The 21,740-nt window shown below is 47.4% G+C and overlaps 2 protein-coding genes and 1 long non-coding RNA gene across 6 annotated transcripts in view; 2 read left to right on the forward strand and 1 right to left on the reverse strand.

The window, feature by feature from the left end:
• The window catches only part of SPART (spartin), a 52,003-nt gene extending 47,478 nt beyond the window's left edge, over nucleotides 1-4,525 (forward strand). For 2 of the 4 annotated variants that reach the window (XM_044284769.1, XM_044284770.1), the window contains exon 8: nucleotides 2,204-4,525. In XM_044284769.1, coding sequence (XP_044140704.1) covers nucleotides 2,204-2,396 — 193 coding nt within the window. In that variant the 3' untranslated portion in view covers nucleotides 2,397-4,525. The remainder of the gene's footprint in view (nucleotides 1-2,203) is intronic. The other 2 variants (XR_006388195.1, XM_044284771.1) reach the window with 2 other exon arrangements.
• A 4,803-nt stretch (nucleotides 4,526-9,328) lies between these two features.
• LOC122932516 lies at nucleotides 9,329-14,706 on the reverse strand. Its single transcript, XR_006388312.1, has 3 exons — nucleotides 14,518-14,706; nucleotides 12,490-12,587; nucleotides 9,329-9,539 (listed from the first exon to the last, which is right to left on the reverse strand). It is a non-coding gene; the product is annotated as an uncharacterized LOC122932516 (long non-coding RNA).
• A 78-nt stretch (nucleotides 14,707-14,784) lies between these two features.
• LOC122933202 (coiled-coil domain-containing protein 169-like) overlaps nucleotides 14,785-21,740 on the forward strand; it is a 53,581-nt gene continuing 46,625 nt past the window's right edge. The window contains exon 1 of the mRNA XM_044288045.1: nucleotides 14,785-14,904. Within this exon, the coding sequence (XP_044143980.1) occupies nucleotides 14,822-14,904 (83 nt within the window). The 5' untranslated portion in view covers nucleotides 14,785-14,821. The remainder of the gene's footprint in view (nucleotides 14,905-21,740) is intronic.

Raw genomic sequence — 21,740 nt, forward strand, 5'->3', positions numbered from 1 at the left:
GGAGCCTTACAGGGGGGTGATCAATGACAGGGGGGTGATCAGGGAGTGTATATGGGGTGATCACCCCCCTGTCATTGATCACCCCCCTGTAAGGCTCCATTCAGACGTCCGTATGCGTTTTGCGGATCCGATCCATGGATCCGTAAAACACATATGGGCGTCTGAATGGAGCCTTACAGGGGGGTGATCAATGACAGGGGGTGATCAGGGAGTGTATATGAGGTGATCACCCCCCTGTAAGGCTCCATTCAGACGTCCGTATGCGTTTTGCGGATCCGATCCATAGATGCGTGGATCTGTAAAACACATACAGACGTCTGAATGGAGCCTTACAGGGGGGGTGATCTTCCCATATAGACTCCCTGATCACCCCCCTGTAAGGCTCCATTCAGACGTCCGTATGTGTTTTGCGGATCCGATCCATGTATCCGTAAAAATCATACGGACATCTGAATGGAGCCCTACAGGGGGGTGATCAATGACAGGGGGGTGATCAATGACAGGGGGTGATCAGGAAGTCTATATGGGTGATCATCCCCCAGTCATTGATCACCTCCCTGTAAGGCTCCATTCAGACGTCCGTATGTGTTTTGCGGATCCGATCCATGTATCCGTGAAAATCATACGGACGTCTGAATGGAGCCTTACAGGGGGGTGATCAATGACTGAGGTGATCAGGGAGTCTATATGGGTGATCACTCCTCTGTCATTGATCACCCCCCTGTAAGGCTCCATTCAGACGTCCGCATGTGTTTTGCGGATCCGATCCATGTATCAGTGGATCCGTAAAAATCATACGGACGTCTGAATGGAGCCTTACAGGGGGGTGATCAATGACAGGGGGGTGATCAGGGAGTCTATATGGGGTGATCAGTGGTTCATAAAGGGTTAATAAGTGACAGGGGGGGGGGGGTGTAGTGTAGTGGTGTTTGGTGCTACTTTACTGAGCTGCCTGTGTCCTCTGGTGGTTGATCCAAACAAAAGGGACCACCAGAGGACCAGGTAGCAGGTATATTAGATGCTGTTATCAAAACAGCGTCTAATATACCTGTTAGGGGTTAAAAAAAATCACATCTCCAGCCTGCCAGCGAGCGATCGCCGCTGGCAGGCTGGAGATCCACTCGCTTACCTTCCGTTCCTGTGAGCGCGCGCGCGTTCACAGGAAATCTTGCGTCTCGCGAGATGACTCCTATTGGCGTTAGTGTGACCTGGGAGAGCCGCCGCGATGACGCCTTTCGGCGTTAGCGTGGCGGCAAGCGGTTAAAGGGGTTTTCCACGGGTAGAATATCGATGGCCTACCTTTAGGACAGGTCATTAATATTTTATATGTAGCAGTCAGACTCCATGCCCCCCTCCGAACTGCTGTTTGAAGAGTCCACAGTGCCCTGTCATGTGGCCCATGTGCCTGTGCAGCAATACCAAGAGCAGCCACTATACAATGGACAGCGCTGTGCTTTGTATGCCGTGAAGAGGCTGCACCGCTCACCGGAGCGCCGTTGCCTCGTCAAACTGCCGATTGGTGGAAGTCTTGGGTGTTGATCCCATACCAATCAGATACTGATGACCTTTCCTGAGGATAAGACATCAATGTTCTACTCCCAAAATCCCCTTTAAAAAGTGAGCTTACATAAATCTCCCCCTATTAGCACTGAAATGACCCTGTAATATGGCTGCATTTTAGCATCTGTATAGCGCCTGCAGCAAATAGAGACCCAGCGGTTCTGCTAAACCAAACCTGTTAAAGGATTCTAGGGTAGAATCGGTGAGGAACCAGAAGAGTAATAAACTGCAGTGATTTTATGATCATAGCTCAAAAACTTGCATTAAAAAGTACAAAATAAAAAGCTGCATGTCGGCTCACCCATAAACCGGGACACCAGACTATTCACTAAGCAAGACTTGTTTGTTGCTCCGTAAAACTTCTGACCCCTAAATCCTGGTCAAAGATTCAGTAGTTTGGACCTTGACCCTCTACTCTTCAAAATACAATTTTTATTGCATCTACATGAAGTCACCATTGAAGATCCCCCCCCCCCCCCCCCTTTATGCCTATTCCCATCTAATAGAAAGTAATAGGGTTGTGATGCACGTTAGCTGGTGCACTCACTGGTACATTATTTGCACAGTTGTACAGATTGCAGTATTTTATTTTGACTGATTTGTTTTTCACTGACAGCATTTTCGTTTTTTTTTTTTTTTGTAGGTATGGAAAAGATGCTGGTCACGCCACCGACAATGCAGTCAATTCTGCTATCAATGTCGGGGTGACTGCATTTAATATTGACCACATAGGTATAAAAGCAATAGTGAAAAAAACTGCAAAAGAAGCCAGTCACTCCATCCTGGATGACTACAGACTGAAAGAGAAAGAGGACAAGAAGGGCGATCCCCACTGACTGAGTCCTCCAGCGTTCTCTGCTGCCTTAACGTGTGACACTAAACCTCTCAGTGGTTAATACAGTAATATCTGCTTGGTCTGTAATAGAGTTTGCTTCTGTAAGTTAAAGTAAGAAACTTAAGCTTGAAACATAAGAGCAAACAACGGGTATGCTAAAAGAAAAAAATTCCATTGCAAAGATCTAGACATTAGCAATATACTAAAATATTGCCTGTTACAAAAACTCAACAAATCTCCAGTCCATAAAACAAAGGATATATCATTTTTTTTTTTAGATATTTTTGACTAATAAGAGGTTGTCTGTGATTTTTGATGACCTATCCTCAGGATAGGTCATCAATATCAGATTAGTGGGTTCAGTCCCAATCCCTGCACCACCGTGTTTGAAGAGAGTGCGGTGCTCTGGTGATGTGCATTCATCGCTTACGTGGCCTAGGCACAGCTCAGTCCCGGGGGCTAAGCTGCAATACCAAGCACAGCCGCTATACAATGGACGGCGCTGTGCTTGGTAAGCTGTGTAGAGGCCACAGCAATCACCAGAGCACCACGGCTTCTTTAAACAGCTGATCAGCTGGCTGCGAGGAGTCAGACCCCCACCGATCAGATATTGATCACCTCTACTGAGCATAGGCCACCAGGATCAAGATCTTGGAAACCCCTTTAGGGTCCATTCACACGTCCACAGGTGTTTGGCAGGAATATTCTACCACATGCCATAACCCTGGAGAGCATGTGGCCTGGACACGGTACAGATGGGGGGGAGGTGTGTAGTGATTTGGTGCCAACTTTACAGGTACTACAGATCAGGAAAAATAAAAACTAGTCCAGCAAGAGCGAGAAAAGCAAGTCCGAAATGTATTCAGTTCTAAAAAAAAGTCCAGGGACATGTTGTAAAAAGTCAGTACAGTAGATTGAGTTTTCTTAGCACTCACAACGCATAAGCTGTTGATTGGATCTGTTACAACATATCCTAGAACTACAGTTTTATTGGATTTATCCCTCATGCTCTGCTGTGAACACAAGCTAAGCCACAAGATGGCCACGGAATATTGTCAAGACGCAACATGCCAGTGGCATCTCTGCATAAATGCTGCCCCCTGCAGTCAGCAAAGCGTGCTGCTCAAGACAAACAGTCCCCCTCCGCTCCTGGACTGGGCACGCCCAGGAGGTCCCCCTCCGCTCCTGGACTGGGCACGCCCAGGAGGTCCCCCTCCGCTCCTGGACTGGGCACGCCCAGGAGGTCCCCCTCCGCTCCTGGACTGGGCACGCCCAGGAGGTCCCCCTCCGCTCCTGGACTGGGCACGCCCAGGAGGTCCCCCTCCGCTCCTGGACTGGGCACGCCCAGGAGGTCCCCCTCCGCTCCTGGACTGGGCACGCCCAGGAGGTCCCCCTCCGCTCCTGGACTGGGCACGCCCAGGAGGTCCCCCTCCGCTCCTGGACTGGGCACGCCCAGGAGGTCCCCCTCCGCTCCTGGACTGGGCACGCCCAGGAGGTCCCCCTCCGCTCCTGGACAGGGCACTCCCAGGTTAACAAATAAATATTCTGAGCAATAATTATCCACATGTTTCAGATTTAACATAAAACTAGCCTAAAACTGCCATGGATGAACTAGAGCAGGCATCCTCAAACTGCGGCCCTCCAGCTGGTGCAAAACCACAACTCCCAGCATGCCCGAACAGCCTACAGGTATCAGCCTACAGCAGGGCATTGTGGGAGTTGTAGTTTTACAACAGCTGGAGGGCCGCAGTTTGAGGATGCCTGAACTAGAGCATGCACCAAACCTTTTGGTGTAATAGTGACATATACAGATACTGTATACATAGAGTGTAGTGAATTTTGTACTTCGGTGGGGTTTGCCTCATTTAATACTGAAGCTGCATTTCCTTCTTCAAAAATCTAATATAAGTAATACAATAAATCCAAAGATAAATACGTTTATAATGACCAAAGTTCCACGGAAAACTAGAAGCCAGAGTGACGACCAGGATTTGACTTATTTGCACTACCACAGGGTATATACAGTAATATGTAATAAAGGATAAACTCTAATAGAAAATGGATATTTATATATTTTGTTGAGTGATATAGTTTAGAAACTGATTATTAAAGGATTATGTGCAACTTTCATTCTTCTCTGGATTTTGTGATTATTTTAAGTTGCAGTGAACTAAGGGTACTTTCACACTAGCGTTTTTCTTTTCCGGCACCGAGTTCCGTCCTAGGGGCTCTATACCGGAAAAGAACTGATCAGTTTTATCCTCATGCATTCTGAATGGAGAGTAATCCGTTCAGGATGCATCAGGATGTCTTCAGTTCAGTCATTTTGACTGATCAGGCAAAAGATAAAACCGCAGCATGCCAGATCCGGATTTTTTTTTCTCAATAGGAATGTATTAGTGCAGGATAGGCATTCGAAATACCAGATCCATCCTTCCAGTCTGCGCAGACCGGAAAAAAGGTTAAAAAAAATAAATGCTGGATCCGTTTTGCCACCGGAAAGACGGATCCGGCATTTCTATGCATTTTTCAGACTGATCAGTTGGCATACGTTTTTACTGGATCTGGCAGGCAGTTCCGGCGACAGAACTGCTTGCCAGATCACTCTGCCGCAAGTGTGAAAGGCCCATGTTATATAATGTGGGGCAGGACGCCATCTAGTTGTGAGTGGCTTTCAACACAAGTGAATACAATGGGAGAGATGTATCACAACTAGTGGATAAGAACAGTGAAGATATTTGTAATCCCCTACAGCCCGTTTCAATAGTATTTGGCAATATAGATAACCTAAGAGATGCTCTAATAAATACGTTAATGGATGCTATCGTCCCCCTTTGGCACCGGTTTTTGGTGAAAAAAGTACCCAAGAATCCAAAATGGATTATATAGCTGCACTGATGGCATCTTGGCAAGAACGTTCCACTGTATGAAGCCACACGATTCATCTTCGCTGAAAATAGGGAAGTGTCCGCCCCAGAAGCTCTAGTAAATGCCCTAATTTTCAGGCGTATGTCACCATGGCAGATTTTGGTAATATAAAGACTATACAGCCCTGCTATTAGTTTCAGGTGAAATATTTGGAAAGCGTAAAAAGTTCACTCTACAGTGATATATCATGAAAGTAGGGCATTTAGGGCCTCTTGCACACGAATGTTGTGTGGCCGTATTGCGGCCCGCATATGGTGGGTGCGCAATAAACGGGCACCAGCCATTCACGGAGATGCGGAATGGATGCGGAACGGAAGCACCTCGGAGTGCTTCCGTGGTGTTTCTGTCCGTGCCTCCACACAGCAAAAAATTTGAACTTGCGGTGCGGATGGATCCATTCAAGTTGTATGGGTCTTGATCCGTCCCAGCCGCCGCACTGACTACCACAAATTGCGGTCCCCAATGCACAGAACATATGCACAACGTTCGTGTGCAAGAGGCCTTTAGAAGCAGCAATGGTGATTTCCTAATCTCAAACAATTTATTGAAACAAAAGCCAACACCGGTGGTGGGTATACCCCCACAAGATATGTCAGTGTCTCAATAACTTGTCATGTGGCCTTCAGCATCTATTAGGCCTCTTTCACATGGGCGTCAGCGTGTGAGGGCAGGATAGGGTGCGTTGTTGGAAAATGCAAGATTTTTCAGCGCGAATGCAATGCGTTTTGCACGCACGTGAGAAAAATCTGCATGTTTGGTACCCAGACCCGAACTTCTTCACAGAAGTTTGGGTTAGGTGTTGTGTAAATTTTATTATTTTCCCTTATAACATGGTTATAAGGGAAAATAATAGTATTCTTAACTCGCCTCATCCACCTTGTTCGCGCAGCCCGGCTTCTCTTCTTTCTTCTTCTTTGATGACCTGGGAGGAAAAGGACCTTTGGTGACGTCCCTGTGCTAATCACATCACATGGTGATGGATCATGTGATGAGCGCAGTGATGTCACCAAAGGTCCTTTTCCTCCCAGGTCATCAAAGAAGAAGAGAGAAGACAAGCTGGGCAGCACGAACAAGTGGATGAGGTGAGTTTAATATATAAAAAAATAATGTAACCCCTCCATCCCTAATTTACTTAGCATTCTGTATTAAGAATACTATTATTTTCCCTTTATAACCATGTTATAACGGAAAATAATAAAGATTGGTTCCCCATCCCGATCATCGCCTAGCAACCATACATGAAAATCACATCGCATCCGCACTTGCTTGGGGATGCTTGTGATTTTCACGCAGCCCCATTCACTTCTTTGGGGCCTGCGTTGCATAAAAAAAAAAAAAAAAAAACACACAATATAGAGCATGCTGTGATTTTCACGCAACGCACAAGTGATGAGTGAAAATCACCACTCATGTGCACAGCCCCATTGGAGTGAATGGGTCCGGATTCAGCGCGGGTGCAATGCGTTTACCTCACGCATTGCACCCGTCGTGTGAAAGGGGCCTTACAGCTTGACAACATCTCATGCTGATCACAAGTCGACTTATTGTCTGCTGAGGCATGGCATCCCATTCTTCTTGAAGGGCGGCCCTCAGCTCATTGAGGTTCTGGGGTACAGAGTTACGAGACTCTACACGGCGAAGCAGCTGATCCCATAGGTTTTTAATGGGATTAAGGTCTGGATAAAGTACAGGCCACTCCATTTGAGGTCCCCCAGTCCCCAGCAGCCATTCCCTAATGATCCTACCTCGATGAGCTGGTGCATTGTCATCCAGGACGATGAAATTAGGCCTGTGCTGTTCATGCAGAGGCACAATGACTGGATTAATGATGTTATTCAAGTAGTATGGGCTTGTCACTGTACCATTCACAAAGTGGAGGGCAGTTCTGTATTGACTAGACACACCTGTCCACACGAAACACCACCACCAACGGCTCATCTGGTGACAACAACGGCTGTTGCATAGCGCTCTTCTTGACATCTCCAACATCGTTGGCAGCCATAATTTCTGCTCAGCGTGAATAGACTTTCATCAATGAACAGCATTGAGGCTCACTGGTCCCTCGTCCAGTGTAGATGCTCTTTGGCCCATGCAAGAAGATGACACCTGTGCCTGCTGGTGTGGTCAGGTACCCTTGCAGGTTGTCTAGCACGCAGACCATGCTGATGTAAACTGTTTCAAATGGTATCACCTCCCTTGAATGTGCCTGGAGTTGTGTGGTATTCATCATCCAGCTCCACAGGGCATTGTTTACAATGAAGCTGTCATCAATGTGGCCAAAGGACATCCACTTCTATGCCTTTCTGTGACTCTTCCAGTCTCTTTGTTGCAACCTGCTGATGACACTTTGTGACACCAAGCTCAGTGGCCACTTCAGTCTGAGAACATCCTGCTTGAAGCCTCACAATATCGAGGTAATGTTGATCAATTGTTAGGTGTTGTCTTGGCCTCATGATGTGAAAATGTGAACTGCATGATGAGGAGGACTGTTTAAAATACTAATTCTAATTGAACCAGGAAATGTATTGGGCGATTTATGGATCAAACACTGGTTGTGATTTTTGCAGTTAAGTTGTGCTAAAAAAAAGTACTGAAACACTGAACAGTTGGACATGTGCATTCAAGAGTTTAGAGAAGGTCACATTAACTTCACCTGTAAAGGTTAGAGTGCATTTTAGGTTCATCCTGAAATTTCACCCACAAGCCAAACTTTGTGTGAGTAGTGTATATATGGGCCTTAGATTGATAGAACATATATTTTATGATGACATTTTCTAAATTCCTATGAAACTAAATATACAAACTATGCATACTGTAAAAAAATTATTTTGGAGTTGGTACATTACTGCTAACCATGCTCATAGGAGCCATTAGAATAAATGTGAGGTAGGCCAGACTGTCCAGTTATCATTCAATTGTGGGTTTGTGAAGATTACAACATAAAAGGGTTGTTCCAGGCAAAAAAGTAAATGTTTCATTGCCTCTCATCCTCCTCTCAGGCCTCAAAGCAAAGTAGAGGTCAGCACATGGGCAGTGAACTAAGATGTCCTTCAACTTTATTAGACGGGTTGTCCAGGCTATAGATATTGATGCCCTATCCTCCCTATCTAATCTGTGGGGGTCAGATACCTTGCAACCCCACTGGTCAGCTTCAGCGCTTAAAACCATACAGTGTGTAGAGCAGAAGACGCCATACAATGTGTAGCTTCCAGCATCAGCGTACTGCAACTCAGCTCCCAGCATGTCCACTACACAGCGTAGGGAGCCGTCTGCTTGTACCGAGGCTGATCGGCGGGTGTCCAACTCCAACCAATCTGATATTTTGGCCTATCCTGGGGGCAGGGCATCAATATCTACAGTCACTCATCTTATAATGATTTAAGGTCCCTAGTATCTGTCATAAACGTGGGCAGAACACATACATTTTTGCCTAAAATGTTATAATCTATATTTAATAAAATGCATAGACCTAAATGTGTTTTCTAAGTTACTTAGAAAACCTGCTCCTTTGCCCTCCCGAATTCGCTGATTTGACAAAGATGTCTGACTACAGAGACAAACCCATGTAATATATGCGGTGTGTTAATATAGCGTCGGGACAGATGTTTCAGCCAAATGCATCATGGGCCAGGGTGCCAAGCAATGCTTTTAGGGCAGGGATCGGCGACCTCCGACACTCCAGCTGCTCTGAAACTACAATTCCCAGAATGCTTCATTCACTTTTATGGGAGCCAAAGAGTGCTGAAGGTTGCTAATCACGTTCTAGGGAGGGGGATGTTCGACCTGCGGCCCTCCATCTGTTGCAAAACTATAACTTCCAGCATGCCCTAATAGCTGTAGGCTGTCCAGGCATGCTGGGAGTTGTAGTTTTGCAACCGCTGGAGGGCCGCAGGTTGAGCATCCCTGTTCAAGGGTATAACCTCCATATGAAATCTGTGGCACACCGGCACAGTATGACTGCGGTATACAGCACAGTGTGCATGAACCCTACACCAAAGACTTCCCTCCTGCACAACGGTCAGCATTTATTTAGAATCACATTCCACAATGTGCATTGCTTTGTAGAGGACTTGTGGCTATCCCTGCATGTACATACATGTAATAAACCATGCTGCACATATGACGCTCCATCCTGTGACCGCGGAGTGTCCTTTTATAGAAGGATGTTGCTGAACTCTGGTTTTACAGCTGCAACGCGCACCAGTCTGGACTGAACCTGTAGGAAAAAAACATAAAAAGAGTATTACAGAGGACTAAGAAGAAATGACACAGAGGATACATGTGGCCACATGGAAAGTGTGCGGCGCTATATGAGAGAGATGGCGGCACTACTTATGGGTACGGTTTGAAGACGTTTACCACAGATGTGCTGCTAGAGACATAGATACGGTATCACCATATCATACACACAGCCCCGTTCATTTCTACAGGGCTGCAAAAAACGCACGAGGCAGCACACAGGTGCCCGTTCTGAAAATTACATGTCCTATTCTTGTCTAACACAATTATCCATTTCTACTGATGGGAGTGAGAAAAACGTAGATTGCACACTGAAGGTGTCAGCAATACGGACACAGGTCGTGTGCATGGGGCTTTAGTGTCGGCGAAATACCAGCTCGTAATGTAGAATTAGATCCTTTCACTAATTGTAAAAGTGCCTGTGAAACCCTCACTTGCTAGCGCAGGGATCAGCAACCTTCAGGCACTCCAGCTGCTGTGAAACTACAACTCCCAGCATTCCCACTTGTTCAGCTGTTCTTGTAACACCTATAGAAATGACTGAAGCATTCTGGAAATTGTAGTTTCAGAACAGCTGGAGGTTGCTGATCCCTGCACTAGAGCAGTGTTTCCCAACCAGTGTGCCTCCAGCTGTTGCAAAACTACAACTCCCAGCATGCCCGCACAGCCAAATGCTGTCCGGGCATGCTGGGAGTTGTAGTTTTGCAACAGCTGGAGGCACACTGGTTGGGAAAAACTGCACTAGAGGATGTAGCCCCCCCAGTTCACACCACGTATATACTTCCGATGTGTGCTTCTCTATAGACACGCGTCATCCATCGACTCACAAGCTGGGAGGAATGTAGCATTTGTTCTGTGCAGTTTTATTTTTGTTAATTGCACCTTTTTTTTTATATAGACTGTTCTCCCCCTGCGTAATTTATTAGGTATCTGCACCACTTTCATGCCCTCTTGCCCATCAGTGTTGCATTTTGACTGCAAAAGGTAACATGGCTAATTGGAGTAAACCTTCCAACCACATTCATCAATTGAGCGTTTTGCAAATGTCGCAACATTTCTGTGCAAAAAAAAAAAATTCTAGTGCTAGGGTGGCGTACACACGCAAGACGCAAGAAAATGCACCAGATGCATCACAGGCTGTGTACCAAGACCATACATTTAACGACTACCACATTACCATTATCTGAAAAATGGCATAAAATGCTTTTAATAAATTCCCCCTATGACTATGCTTTACTACACTGCGTCAGAAGAATGGAGTGAGGACAGAGCCTAAGGGGATCCAAGTTTTGCACCATTTTGCTGGTCACACATCAGGCCATAGTAACTGAAATAAATTCCTGGAGTTACATGGATGCTGCATCTCCATTCTAGTCAGGTTTGCATCTTGCGTGCATCCGACATTTAGGCCCCAAGCCAAGAACCTGGGCTCCTCTGCTGTATGTGGGGCAGATTTACTAAAAACGGCTAAGGGTCCATTCACACATCCGCAATTCAATTCCGCATTTTGCGGAACGGAATTGCGGACCCATACATTTCTATGGGATCCGAAATTGCGGACCCGCACTTCCGGGTCCGCAATTCCGATCCTGAAAAAAAAAATAGAACATGTCCTATTCTTGTCCGCAATAGCAGACAAGAATAGGCATATTCTCTTAGTGCCGGCAATGTGCAGCCCGCAAAACACACACGGATGTGTGAATGGACCCTAAAAGTAAGAGTGTGTAAACGTGGACAGTCGTGGGCTGCGTCCACACGTGACTGAAATGTTGCAGGTTTGCCGTAGTTATTAGATGACCGGCACAAAGTGAAAGCACCAGTCACACGGCTAGAAAAACTGTTAACCCTTTGTGACAGACCGGCTCAATATTTTTAATAAAGACCAATTGAAAAATTTATTTTTAGCCCAAAATAAGTAAAAAGAGATCATAAAAAAAAATAGTCCCCGAAGGTTTACATAGCCTTTAAGCCACAATGCCTTGTTAGAGGAGTAAAAAAATGCAATGCAGAGCATGTGTGCCACGTTGGAGCGCACGCTACTCCAGAGATCTGGCCCGTTTACAATAGTAAATCTGCCTTATGTTTTTCTTAACACGCGCACAATCATACAGCAGCTCCTGTGGACATGATGTCTTCAGTGCATGTAATAAAGCGATACATATAGGGGGGGGGGGGGGGGGACATGGCGGGATTGTACCTCCTGGATTTCCACATGGGAAGTCTGTCATTTGCAGCAGAGAACCCCAACATGGCAGAATACCCATGGGAATTGGGCACAGGTTTTGCAGCAGATTTCACCCTGTGCATTGGATGAAATAACTTAGGGATGCTCAATCAGCGGCCCTCCAGCTGTTGCAAAACTACACATCCCAGCATGCCCTAATAGCTGTATGCTGTCCAGGCATGCTGGGAGTTTTGCAACGGCTGGAGGGACGCAGGTTGAGCATTCCTGGCTAGTGGATATCTGCAGCATGCACTGGAAACCCCACTGAAAGTCAAATTTATGCTGCAGATATTTTCCCCCCTTTTCCCATAGTGAGATGCTGAACCTTAAAGGGGTTGTGCAAGAATGGGAGGGACCTGCAAAGGGAAGCGTACTTACCTTACTCCCCGCTCCTTATCCCGGCCTGCAAAGCTCCTCGGGGCCCCAGCGATGTCAACATCCCGTTTGACATCACTGCAGCCAATCACAGGGCATGGTGGCGTCAGGCTCCCCTTGCGTCATGACAAATGGTCGCCTGACACCACCGCGGCGACGTCCCATTCTTGCACAATCCTTAGTGACACCCTCGGCCCACCTTGCTGAGCCCCATTTACTTGTGCGGCCGATAGCACAAAGGGGCCTCCAACGTTTTGGCATTTTCTAGCGATATCCCAAAAATGTTCAATGGGGCCAATGCACAATGGTTATTACCAGAACTCCTCACCTGGTGAAAGCTTGTGTTTAACTTTTCCAGGGTCGCGTCGTGCGCCGCCGCTCGCTTGGTGTGCTCGGCCAGAACAGCAGCTTCACTGGTTAATTTCTCTGCAAACAGAAAGGAGAACATTAATATCTTGTTATACAGGGGGCCCACGAAAACGATAGTATGACAAGATGAACCAGCAAGTGGATTACTGTACAGGCAGCGGCTGCATGAAGCGCACGGCGTCATAGCAACCAATGACGCCGTGCGCTCATGCTGTCAGCAGGAATCCCGGCCGGGTTTCCACGGTCCGCTCTCGGCCGGCCGCGTGCATGAGGCCTAAAGCTGTATACGCTGGGGATCCACAGCATCGTGGATGTAAATCTCATCTGTGTGTTTTGTTAGGGTATGTTCACACAAAGGATTTTTGAAGGGAATTTTGGAGCAGATGTCGCACCTAAAATGCGCAAAGAAAATGCATGCAATACACCTCCCATTGATTTCAATGCATGGTAATTTCACTTTTTTTTTTTTTTTAAACATGGTACAGAAAAAAAGAAATTACATCCTAATTCTCGGAGAGCAGATTCCACCCCAAATCCACACTTCCCACTGAAATGGGAAGGAACAAAAACTGAATCAAAACTTGTGCGGAATATCAAATGGGTTTCCTTATCTCTTTTTTTATTTTTTTATTTTTTTTTTTAAACACAGAAATAACTCAGTGTGAACATTCCCTAATAGGCCGTGCATTAGATCCTCACAGAAACCGACAGTGTGGAGTTTAAATCTGAAGCATGTCAATGTATGCGGCAGATGTCACATTCAGCAAGACCTCCTGCTGTTATCCCTCCCTGCGCAATGACGTGATGTCACCGTGAAGCCACGTGAGGTGGCGGCTGCAGCAGTCACTATGGACATCACATTGGCACATATGGAACGGTGGGGGGCTGCAGCAGTCACATCCAGATTGCCGGGGGGGCTGCAGCAGTCACATCCAGATTGCCGGGGGGGCTGCAGCAGTCACATCCAGATTGCCGTGGGGGCTGCAGCAGTCACATCCAGCTTGCCGGGGGGGCTGCAGCAGTCACATCCAGATTGCCGGGGGGGCTGCAGCAGTCACATCCAGATTGCCGGGGGGGCTGCAGCAGTCACATCCAGATTGCCGGGGGGGCTGCAGCAGTCACATTGATGTATACAGATTGCCGGTGGGCTGCAGCAGTCACATACAGATTGCCGGAGGGCTGCAGCAGTCACATACAGATTGCCGGAGGGCTGCAGCAGTCACATACAGATTGCCGGAGGGCTGCAGCAGTCACATACAGATTGCCGGAGGGCTGCAGCAGTCACATACAGATTGCCGGAGGGCTGCAGCAGTCACATACAGATTGCCGGAGGGCTGCAGCAGTCACATACAGATTGCCGGAGGGCTGCAGCAGTCACATACAGATTGCCGGAGGGCTGCAGCAGTCACATACAGATTGCCGGAGGGCTGCAGCAGTCACATACAGATTGCCGGAGGGCTGCAGCAGTCACATTGATGTATACAGATTGCCGGGGGGCTGCAGCAGTCACATACAGATTGCCGGAGGGCTGCAGCAGTCACATACAGATTGCCGGAGGGCTGCAGCAGTCACATACAGATTGCCGGAGGGCTGCAGCAGTCACATACAGATTGCCGGAGGGCTGCAGCAGTCACATACAGATTGCCGGAGGGCTGCAGCAGTCACATACAGATTGCCGGAGGGCTGCAGCAGTCACATACAGATTGCCGGAGGGCTGCAGCAGTCACATACAGATTGCCGGAGGGCTGCAGCAGTCACATTGATGTATACAGATTGCCGGGGGGCTGCAGCAAAATCAATAAGGGACGCACGTTGCAGAGTTTGTTACTTTCCTATTTTGAGCCTGAATTTAGACTTTTTCAGCTCTAGAAAATCCCTTTAAATCTTCCCCTGTATTATTCATCATGAGGGAACACAGCTGTGACCTGCAGATTACCACACATCAGGCACTACCCCGACCCTCTCAGTTACCCCGGGGGCCCCTCACCCAGCGCAGCCCGCACTCCGCTGTACACCTGCACCGACGGCGTCTCCATGTCTCCCGCGCGCTGCTCTCTGGCAATTAACCGTGTCGCTGCTGCTGCATGACTTTAAGGACTTTCTAAGTCCTCCGGGCTCACGGGCTGGTGCAAACTGCCGACTCCCGCGGCAATGAAAGGGTCACAGGTCTACAGCACCACGTGACCAGGGAGGGACCTCGGCGCGGAAGTCATGCGGCGAGGAGATGGCCACGTGACCAAGTCCTGTTGCTATGGGAACGTCAACAAGGGGCTTGAAGCTAGGCATGCGAGATGGAGGGGAGGACTGAGAGGAGCCGGGCGGTCACTGACCCCGAGCGGCGGGCGGAGGAGCTGCTGATGGAGACCAAAATGAAGTGAGAAATGGCGGCCTGGTGTATTGTCAAGTACTGACTGCGGGTTATAGGCTGTGAATATGTGGGGCGCACACATTACAGGAGGCTTGTGTTAACCCCTTAAGGACCGGGCTCATTTTCACCTTAAGGACCGGGCCATTTTTTGCAAATCTGACCAGTGTCACTTAAGTGCTCATAACTTTCAAACGCTTTGACTTACCCAGGCCGTTCTGAGATTGTTTTTTCGTCACATATTGTACTTCATGACACTGCTAAAATTGGGTCAAAAAAGTTATTTTTTTTGCATAAAAAAATACATTTTTTACCAAAAATTTTGAAAAATTAGCAAATTTCAAAGTTTCAGTTTCTCTACTTCTGTAATACATAGTAATACCCCCAAAAATTGTGATGACTTTACATTCCCCATATGTCTACTTCATGTTTGTAGCATTTTGGGAATGATATTTTATTTTTTGGGGATGTTACAAGGCTTAGAAGTTTAGAAGCAAATTTTGAAATTTTTGAGAAATCTTCAAAATCCCACTTTTTATGGACCAGTTCAGGTTTGAAGTCATATTGTGAGGCTTAGATAATAGAAACCTCCCAAAAATGACCCCATTCTAGAAACTACACCCCTCAAGGTATTCAAAACAGTTTTTTCAAACTTTATTAACCCTTTAGGTGTTCCACAAGAGTTAATGGCAGATGGAGAAACAATTTTGAAATTTCTATTTTTTGGAAAATTTTCCAATATAATAAATTTTTTCCAGGAGTAAAATAAGGGTTAACTGCCAAACAACACTCAAAATGGGTTGCCCTGATTCTGTAGTTTGCAGAAACACCCCATATGTGGTCGTAAACTACTGTTTGGCCGAACGTTAGCACATAGAAGGAGGGGAACACCATATGGGTTTTGGAAGGCAGATTTTGCAGGACTGGTTTTGTTTATACCATGTCCCATTTGAAGCCCCCTGTTGCACCCCTAGAATAGAAATTTCAAAAAAGTGACTCCATCTAAGAAAGTACACCCCTCAAGGTATTCAAAACTGGGTTTACAAACTTTGTTAACCCTTTAGGTGTTCCACAAGAGTTAATGGCAGATGGAGAAACAATTATGAAATTTCAATTTTTTGGAAAATTTTCCAATATAATCAATTTTTTCTAGGAGTAAAACAAGGGTTAACTGCCAAACAACACTCAAAATGGGTTGCCCTGATTCTGTAGTTTGCAAAAACACCCCATATGTGGTCGTAAACTACTGTTTGGCCGAACGGTAGGCACATAGAAGGAGGGGAACACCATATGGGTTTTGGAAGGCAGATTTTGCAGGACTGGTTTTGTTTATACCATGTCCCATTTGAAGCCCCCTGTTGCACCCCTAGAATAGAAATTTCAAAAAAGTGACTCCATCTAAGAAAGTACACCCCTCAAGGTATTCAAAACTGGGTTTACAAACTTTGTTAACCCTTTAGGTGTTCCACAAGAGTTAATGGCAGATGGAGAAACAATTATGAAATTTCAATTTTTTGGAAAATTTTCCAGTATAATCATTTTTTTCTAGGAGTAAAACAAGGGTTAACTGCCAAACAACACTCAAAATGGGTTGCCCTGATTCTGTAGTTTGCAGAAACACCCCATATGTGGTGGTAAACTACTATTTGGCTAAACGGCAGGACATAGAAGAAGGGGAACGCCATATGGTTTTTGGAAGGCAGATTTTGCTGGACTGGTTTATTTACACCATGTACCCTTTCAAGCCCCCTGATGCACCCCTAGAGTAGAAACTCCATAAAAGTGACCCCATCTAGGAAACTACGGGATAAGGTGGTTGTTGTTTTGGGACTATTTTTGGGGTAAATTTGATATTTGGTTGCTCTATATTACTCTTTTTTGAGGCAATGTAACAAAAAAATTAAAATCTAAAATTGTTTCTACATTCGCTATTTAGTTTTGTGGAACACCTAAAGGGTTAACATAGTTTGTAAAGTAACTTTTGAATACCTTGAGGGGTGTAGTTTCTTAGATGGGGTCACTTTTTTGGAGTTTCTAGTCTGGGCTACATCAGGGGGGGCTTCTAATGGGACATGGTGTCAAAAAAAAAACTGTCCATCAAAATCTGCCTTCCAGAAACCGTATGGCGTTCCCTTCGTTCTATGCCCTGCCGTGCGGCTATATAGCCATTTACGACCACATATGGGGTGTTTCTGCAAACGACAGAATCGGGGCAATAAATATTTAGTTTTGTTTGGCTGTTAACCCTTGCTTTATTACCGGCAAAATGGATTTAAATTGAAATTTTGCCCAAAAATAGGTGTTTTGGCACCGTTTTTATTTTATATTTTTAACACCGTTCATCCGAGGCGTTTGGTCAAAAGTTATTTTTATAGCGACGACTTTTACGCACGCGACGATGCCCAATATGTATGGCTCTCAGACTTTGGAGACACTAAGCAGGCATCCTAAAACTGCGGCCCTCCAGATGTTGTAAAACTACAATTCCCACCATGCCCTGCTGATGGCTGTAGGTTGTCTGGGCATGCTGGGAGTTATAGTTTTACAACATCTGGAGGGCCGCAGTTTGAGGATGCCTGCACTAAAACTAATATTTTTGGGGGAAAGAAAAATAGTTTTCGTGTCTCCAAAGTCTGAGAGCCATAGTGTTTTATGTTCTCTAGTGAACTGTTGGGGATTATAAAAATTTAGTACTCCATGGAAGTGTGATACTCCCTGAAGCAATCGATAACGCAGAGGCCCGGATGATCGGGGCACGTGTCGCACTGAGTGGTGGTGTCCTTCCGTATCCCCCTCCTGCGACACACTCTGCACTTTTTTTGGGTTCGTCCCTTCTTTCCAGTATGGGGGACCACACCTGGAAAGTGTTGGCCAGGGACGATCCGGGCGCCTCCAGTTCCCGAGGTACTCCGGCCTGCTCTTTCCCGGTCCGAAAAGATCAGGTCCTTGAGGACTGCCTCATAGAATTGGAGGAATGTCCCTGTGCTGCCAGCGCTTCGGGATAGTACAAAAGAGTTGTACATGGCAACCTGCACCAAGTAGACCGCAACTTTTTTGTACCATGCCCGGGTTTTGCGCATGGCGTTATATGGCGTGAGGACTTGATCCGAGAGATCAACTCCTCCCATATACCGATTGTAGTCGACGATACAATCGGGCTTGAGGACCGTTGCCGCGGTACCTCGCACAGGGACTGGGGTGGTGCCGTTACCGTGGATTGTGGACAGCATAAGGACATCCCTCTTGTCCTTATACCTGACCAGCAACAGGTTTCCACTGGTAAGTGCACGGGTCTCACCCCTGGGGATAGGTACCTGGAGGGGGTAGGCAGGGAGGCCGCGCTGATTTTTCCGCACGGTCCCACAAGCGAACGTAGATCTGGCGGCAAGGGACCTGAACAAGGGAATGCTGGTATAAAAGTTATCCACGTACAAGTGGTAACCATTATCCAGCAGTGGGTACATAAGGTCCCACACGAGTTTCCCGCTAACACCCAGAGTGGGGGGACATTCTGGGGGTTGAATACGGGAATCTCGCCCCTCGTACACACGAAATTTGTAAGTGTACCCTGAGGTACTCTCACAAATTTTGTATAGCTTCACGCCATACCTCGCTCGCTTTGTGGGAATATATTGGCGGAAACTGAGTCTCCCCTTGAACGCAATGAGCGACTCATCAACCGCGACCTCCCTTCCAGGTACGTAGGCCTGCTGAAATGTGGCCCCAAAGTGATCGATGACAGGCCGTATCTTATACAGCCGGTCATAGGCAGGATCACCTCGGGGTGGACATGCTGCATTATCGGAATAATGCAGACATTTCCGGATGGCCTCAAACCGGGAGCGTGTCATGACCATACTGTACAGTGGGGTCTGGTACAGGACGTCCCCACTCCAGTATTGCCTGACACTGGGTTTTTGGACTAGACCCATATGCAGCACGAGGCCCCAAAATGTCCTCATTTCGGCTGCACTGACCGGCGTCCAGCCACCGGGTCTAGCCAAAACTGAGCCTGGGTTTTGAGCGACGAACTGTTGGGCGTACAGATTCGTCTGCTCCACCATCAAATTCACCAGTGGGTTACTGAAAAAAAAACTAAAATAGTCAATTTCAGTAAACCCCACTGTGGGAATCTGGATTCCAGGATTGCCAGCGAAATCCGGAATCTCAGGCTCAAAGTCCACTGGGGGACACCAGCTAAGTTCATCGGCAGGGGTCTCCGGTGAACTTATTTGGTGGGCCGGGAAACCAGTACGAACCCCAGGGCGGCTCGTACTAGGGTGGGCCACAGGATCCCTAGCATGTGCGGCCCCTGGCTCCGCCTGGCGGCGTCTCCGCCGCCTTGGTGGCTCATCGTCATCCGATGATGATGAGGAGGATGCTGATGATAAGAGGAATGTGGGGTCATCCTCATCCTCACTGGGGCTCTCGGAGTCGGAGGCAATCTGGGCATATGCCTCCTCGGCCGAGAACACCCGGCGGGCCATGGGTGTGTGTGCGTGTAGGTGTGCGTGTGTGTAAAACTTTATTATATGTGCGTGTGTGTGGGGGCAACGGGTGTTCGCGTACTAAAAAAAGGAAAAAAGGGCAAGTGTTAGGAAAAAAAAAAAGTTGCTGATTAGCGGTACAACGCTGATCAGCGGTGGGGCAGGCGATGCGCTAACAGTGGACGGACGCTAAAAAGTGCCGACCAGTCAGCGAACGCAGAAAAAAAAGTGGTGGTGAGGGGGCTAGTGGTGGTGGTGGGGGGGGGGGGGGGGTTGGGGGGAGTGGTGGGGGGATGGGTGGAGGGGGTGGGGGGGCTGGTGGTGGTGGGGGGCTGGTAGGGGGGGGGCAAGTGGCAGGGGGGGGTCTGGGGTCTGATAGATGGATCAAAAAAAAAGTTTTGTGTAAAAGTTAAAAGTTTTTTTATTTTTTTTTCCTAACTAACTTTTCCCTTCTTTCCCTGCCTAACGGTGCCTCTCCCTCACTGACCCTAACCTACCTGGGTGGCGATGGGTGCAGGAGGGTGATGGATGGCGATTAGGGGGACACAGGAGCTGGTGCTGGACGATGCTGCCGGGTGCTCGTGCAGAACAGGAAGAGGAGGGGAGAGAGGAGCGCAGGAAGTTTGAATCTCGCGCCTCTCTGCCCTGCACCAATCAGCACCCTGGACAGCAGTGTTCAGCACCAGGGCCAGCACCGCCTCCTCAAATCCTCGGACTGCGATTGGTGGTGTATAATTACGCCACCGATCGCAGTCTTTTTCCGGTTCATCGGGTCACCGGACACCCGAATGGACCGGAAACGCAGAAAACCGCAGGTCTGAATTGACCTGCGGTTTTCTGCGATCGCCGATACGGGGGGGTCAAATGACCCCCCCCTGCGTTGTTACGGGATGCCGGCTGAATGATTTCAGCCGAAATCCCGTTCCGATTAACCCCCGCGGCGCCGGAATGCCGATTTTAAGTCAGGACGTACCGGTACGCCCTTGGTCCTTAAGGACTCGGGAAATAGGGCGTACCGGTACGCCCTGTGTCCTTAAGGGGTTAAAGGAGGTTTCCAGCTTTTTATAAAGTTATTAAATTAAACCCCCCTTTATGGAGTCAAATATGTTTACAAGCCCCCCCCCCCCCCCATGTTGGAGGACACACCACCACTGTGGACAGTCATTGGTTACAGCGTTGCACGTGACCCCCATGGACAGACCAATGGGGCCAGAATCCAGCAGCTGGGGGCAGGTAAGTAGACTGACTCCAGTGGGGGTTGTCTCACTTCAGGAAGTGGCATTTATCATGTAGAGTAGGTTAGGCCCCTTGCAGACGAGCGTGTCCGGATTAGGTCCAGATGCGTTCAGTAAAAACTGCGCGATTTCGCAAGCAAGTCCATTCAGTTTTGTCTGCAATCACGTTCAGTGCAATGCGATTTAAGGCCCCTTTCACACGGGCGAGTTTTCCGCGCAGATGCGATGCGTAAAGTGAACGCATTGCACCCGCACTGAATCCCGACCCATTCATTTCTATGGGGCTGTTCACATGAGCGGTTATTTTCACGCATCACTTGTTACTTGTTATTTTGTGCGTTTTTCACGCAACGCAGGCCCCATAGAAATGAATGGGACTGCATGAAAATCGCAAGCATCCGCAAGCATGTGCGGATGCGGTGCGATTTTCACGCACGGTTGCTAGGAGACGATCGGGATGGAGACCCAATCATTATTATTTTCCCTTATAACATGGTTATAAGGGAAAATAATAGCATTCTGAATACAGAATGCATAGTACAATAGGGCTGGAGGGGTAAAAAAAAAATAAATAAAAATGTAACTCACCTTAATCCATTTGATCGCGCAGCCGGCATTCTCTTCTGTCTTATTCTTTGCTGTGTGCAGGAAAAGGACCTGTGATTACGTCACTCCGGTCCTCACATGGTCCGTCACATGATCTTATACCATGGTGATGTGCAGTGACGTCACTACAGGTCCTTTTCCTGTACACAGCAAAGAAGAAGACATAAGAGAAGCCGGGCTGCGCGATCAAGTGGATTAAGGTGAGTTAAATTATTATTATTTTTTTTTTATTCAGAATGCTATTATTTTCCCTTATAACCATGTTATAAGGGAAAATAATACAATCTACAGAACACTGATTGCAAGCCTGAACTTCTGTGAAGAAGTTCGGGTTTGGGTCCCAAACATGCCGATTTTTCTCACGCGAGTGCAAAACACATCACAATGTTTTGCACTCGCGCGGAAAAATCGCGCATGTTCCCGCAACACCCGTGTGAAAAAGCCCTAATGCGTTTTGCACGCGCGTGATAAAAAACTGAATGTATACAAACATCATCTCTTAGCAACCATCAGTGAA

Source organism: Bufo gargarizans, chromosome 3 (assembly GCF_014858855.1).
Source record: "Bufo gargarizans isolate SCDJY-AF-19 chromosome 3, ASM1485885v1, whole genome shotgun sequence".
NCBI classification, from domain to species: domain Eukaryota; kingdom Metazoa; phylum Chordata; class Amphibia; order Anura; family Bufonidae; genus Bufo; species Bufo gargarizans.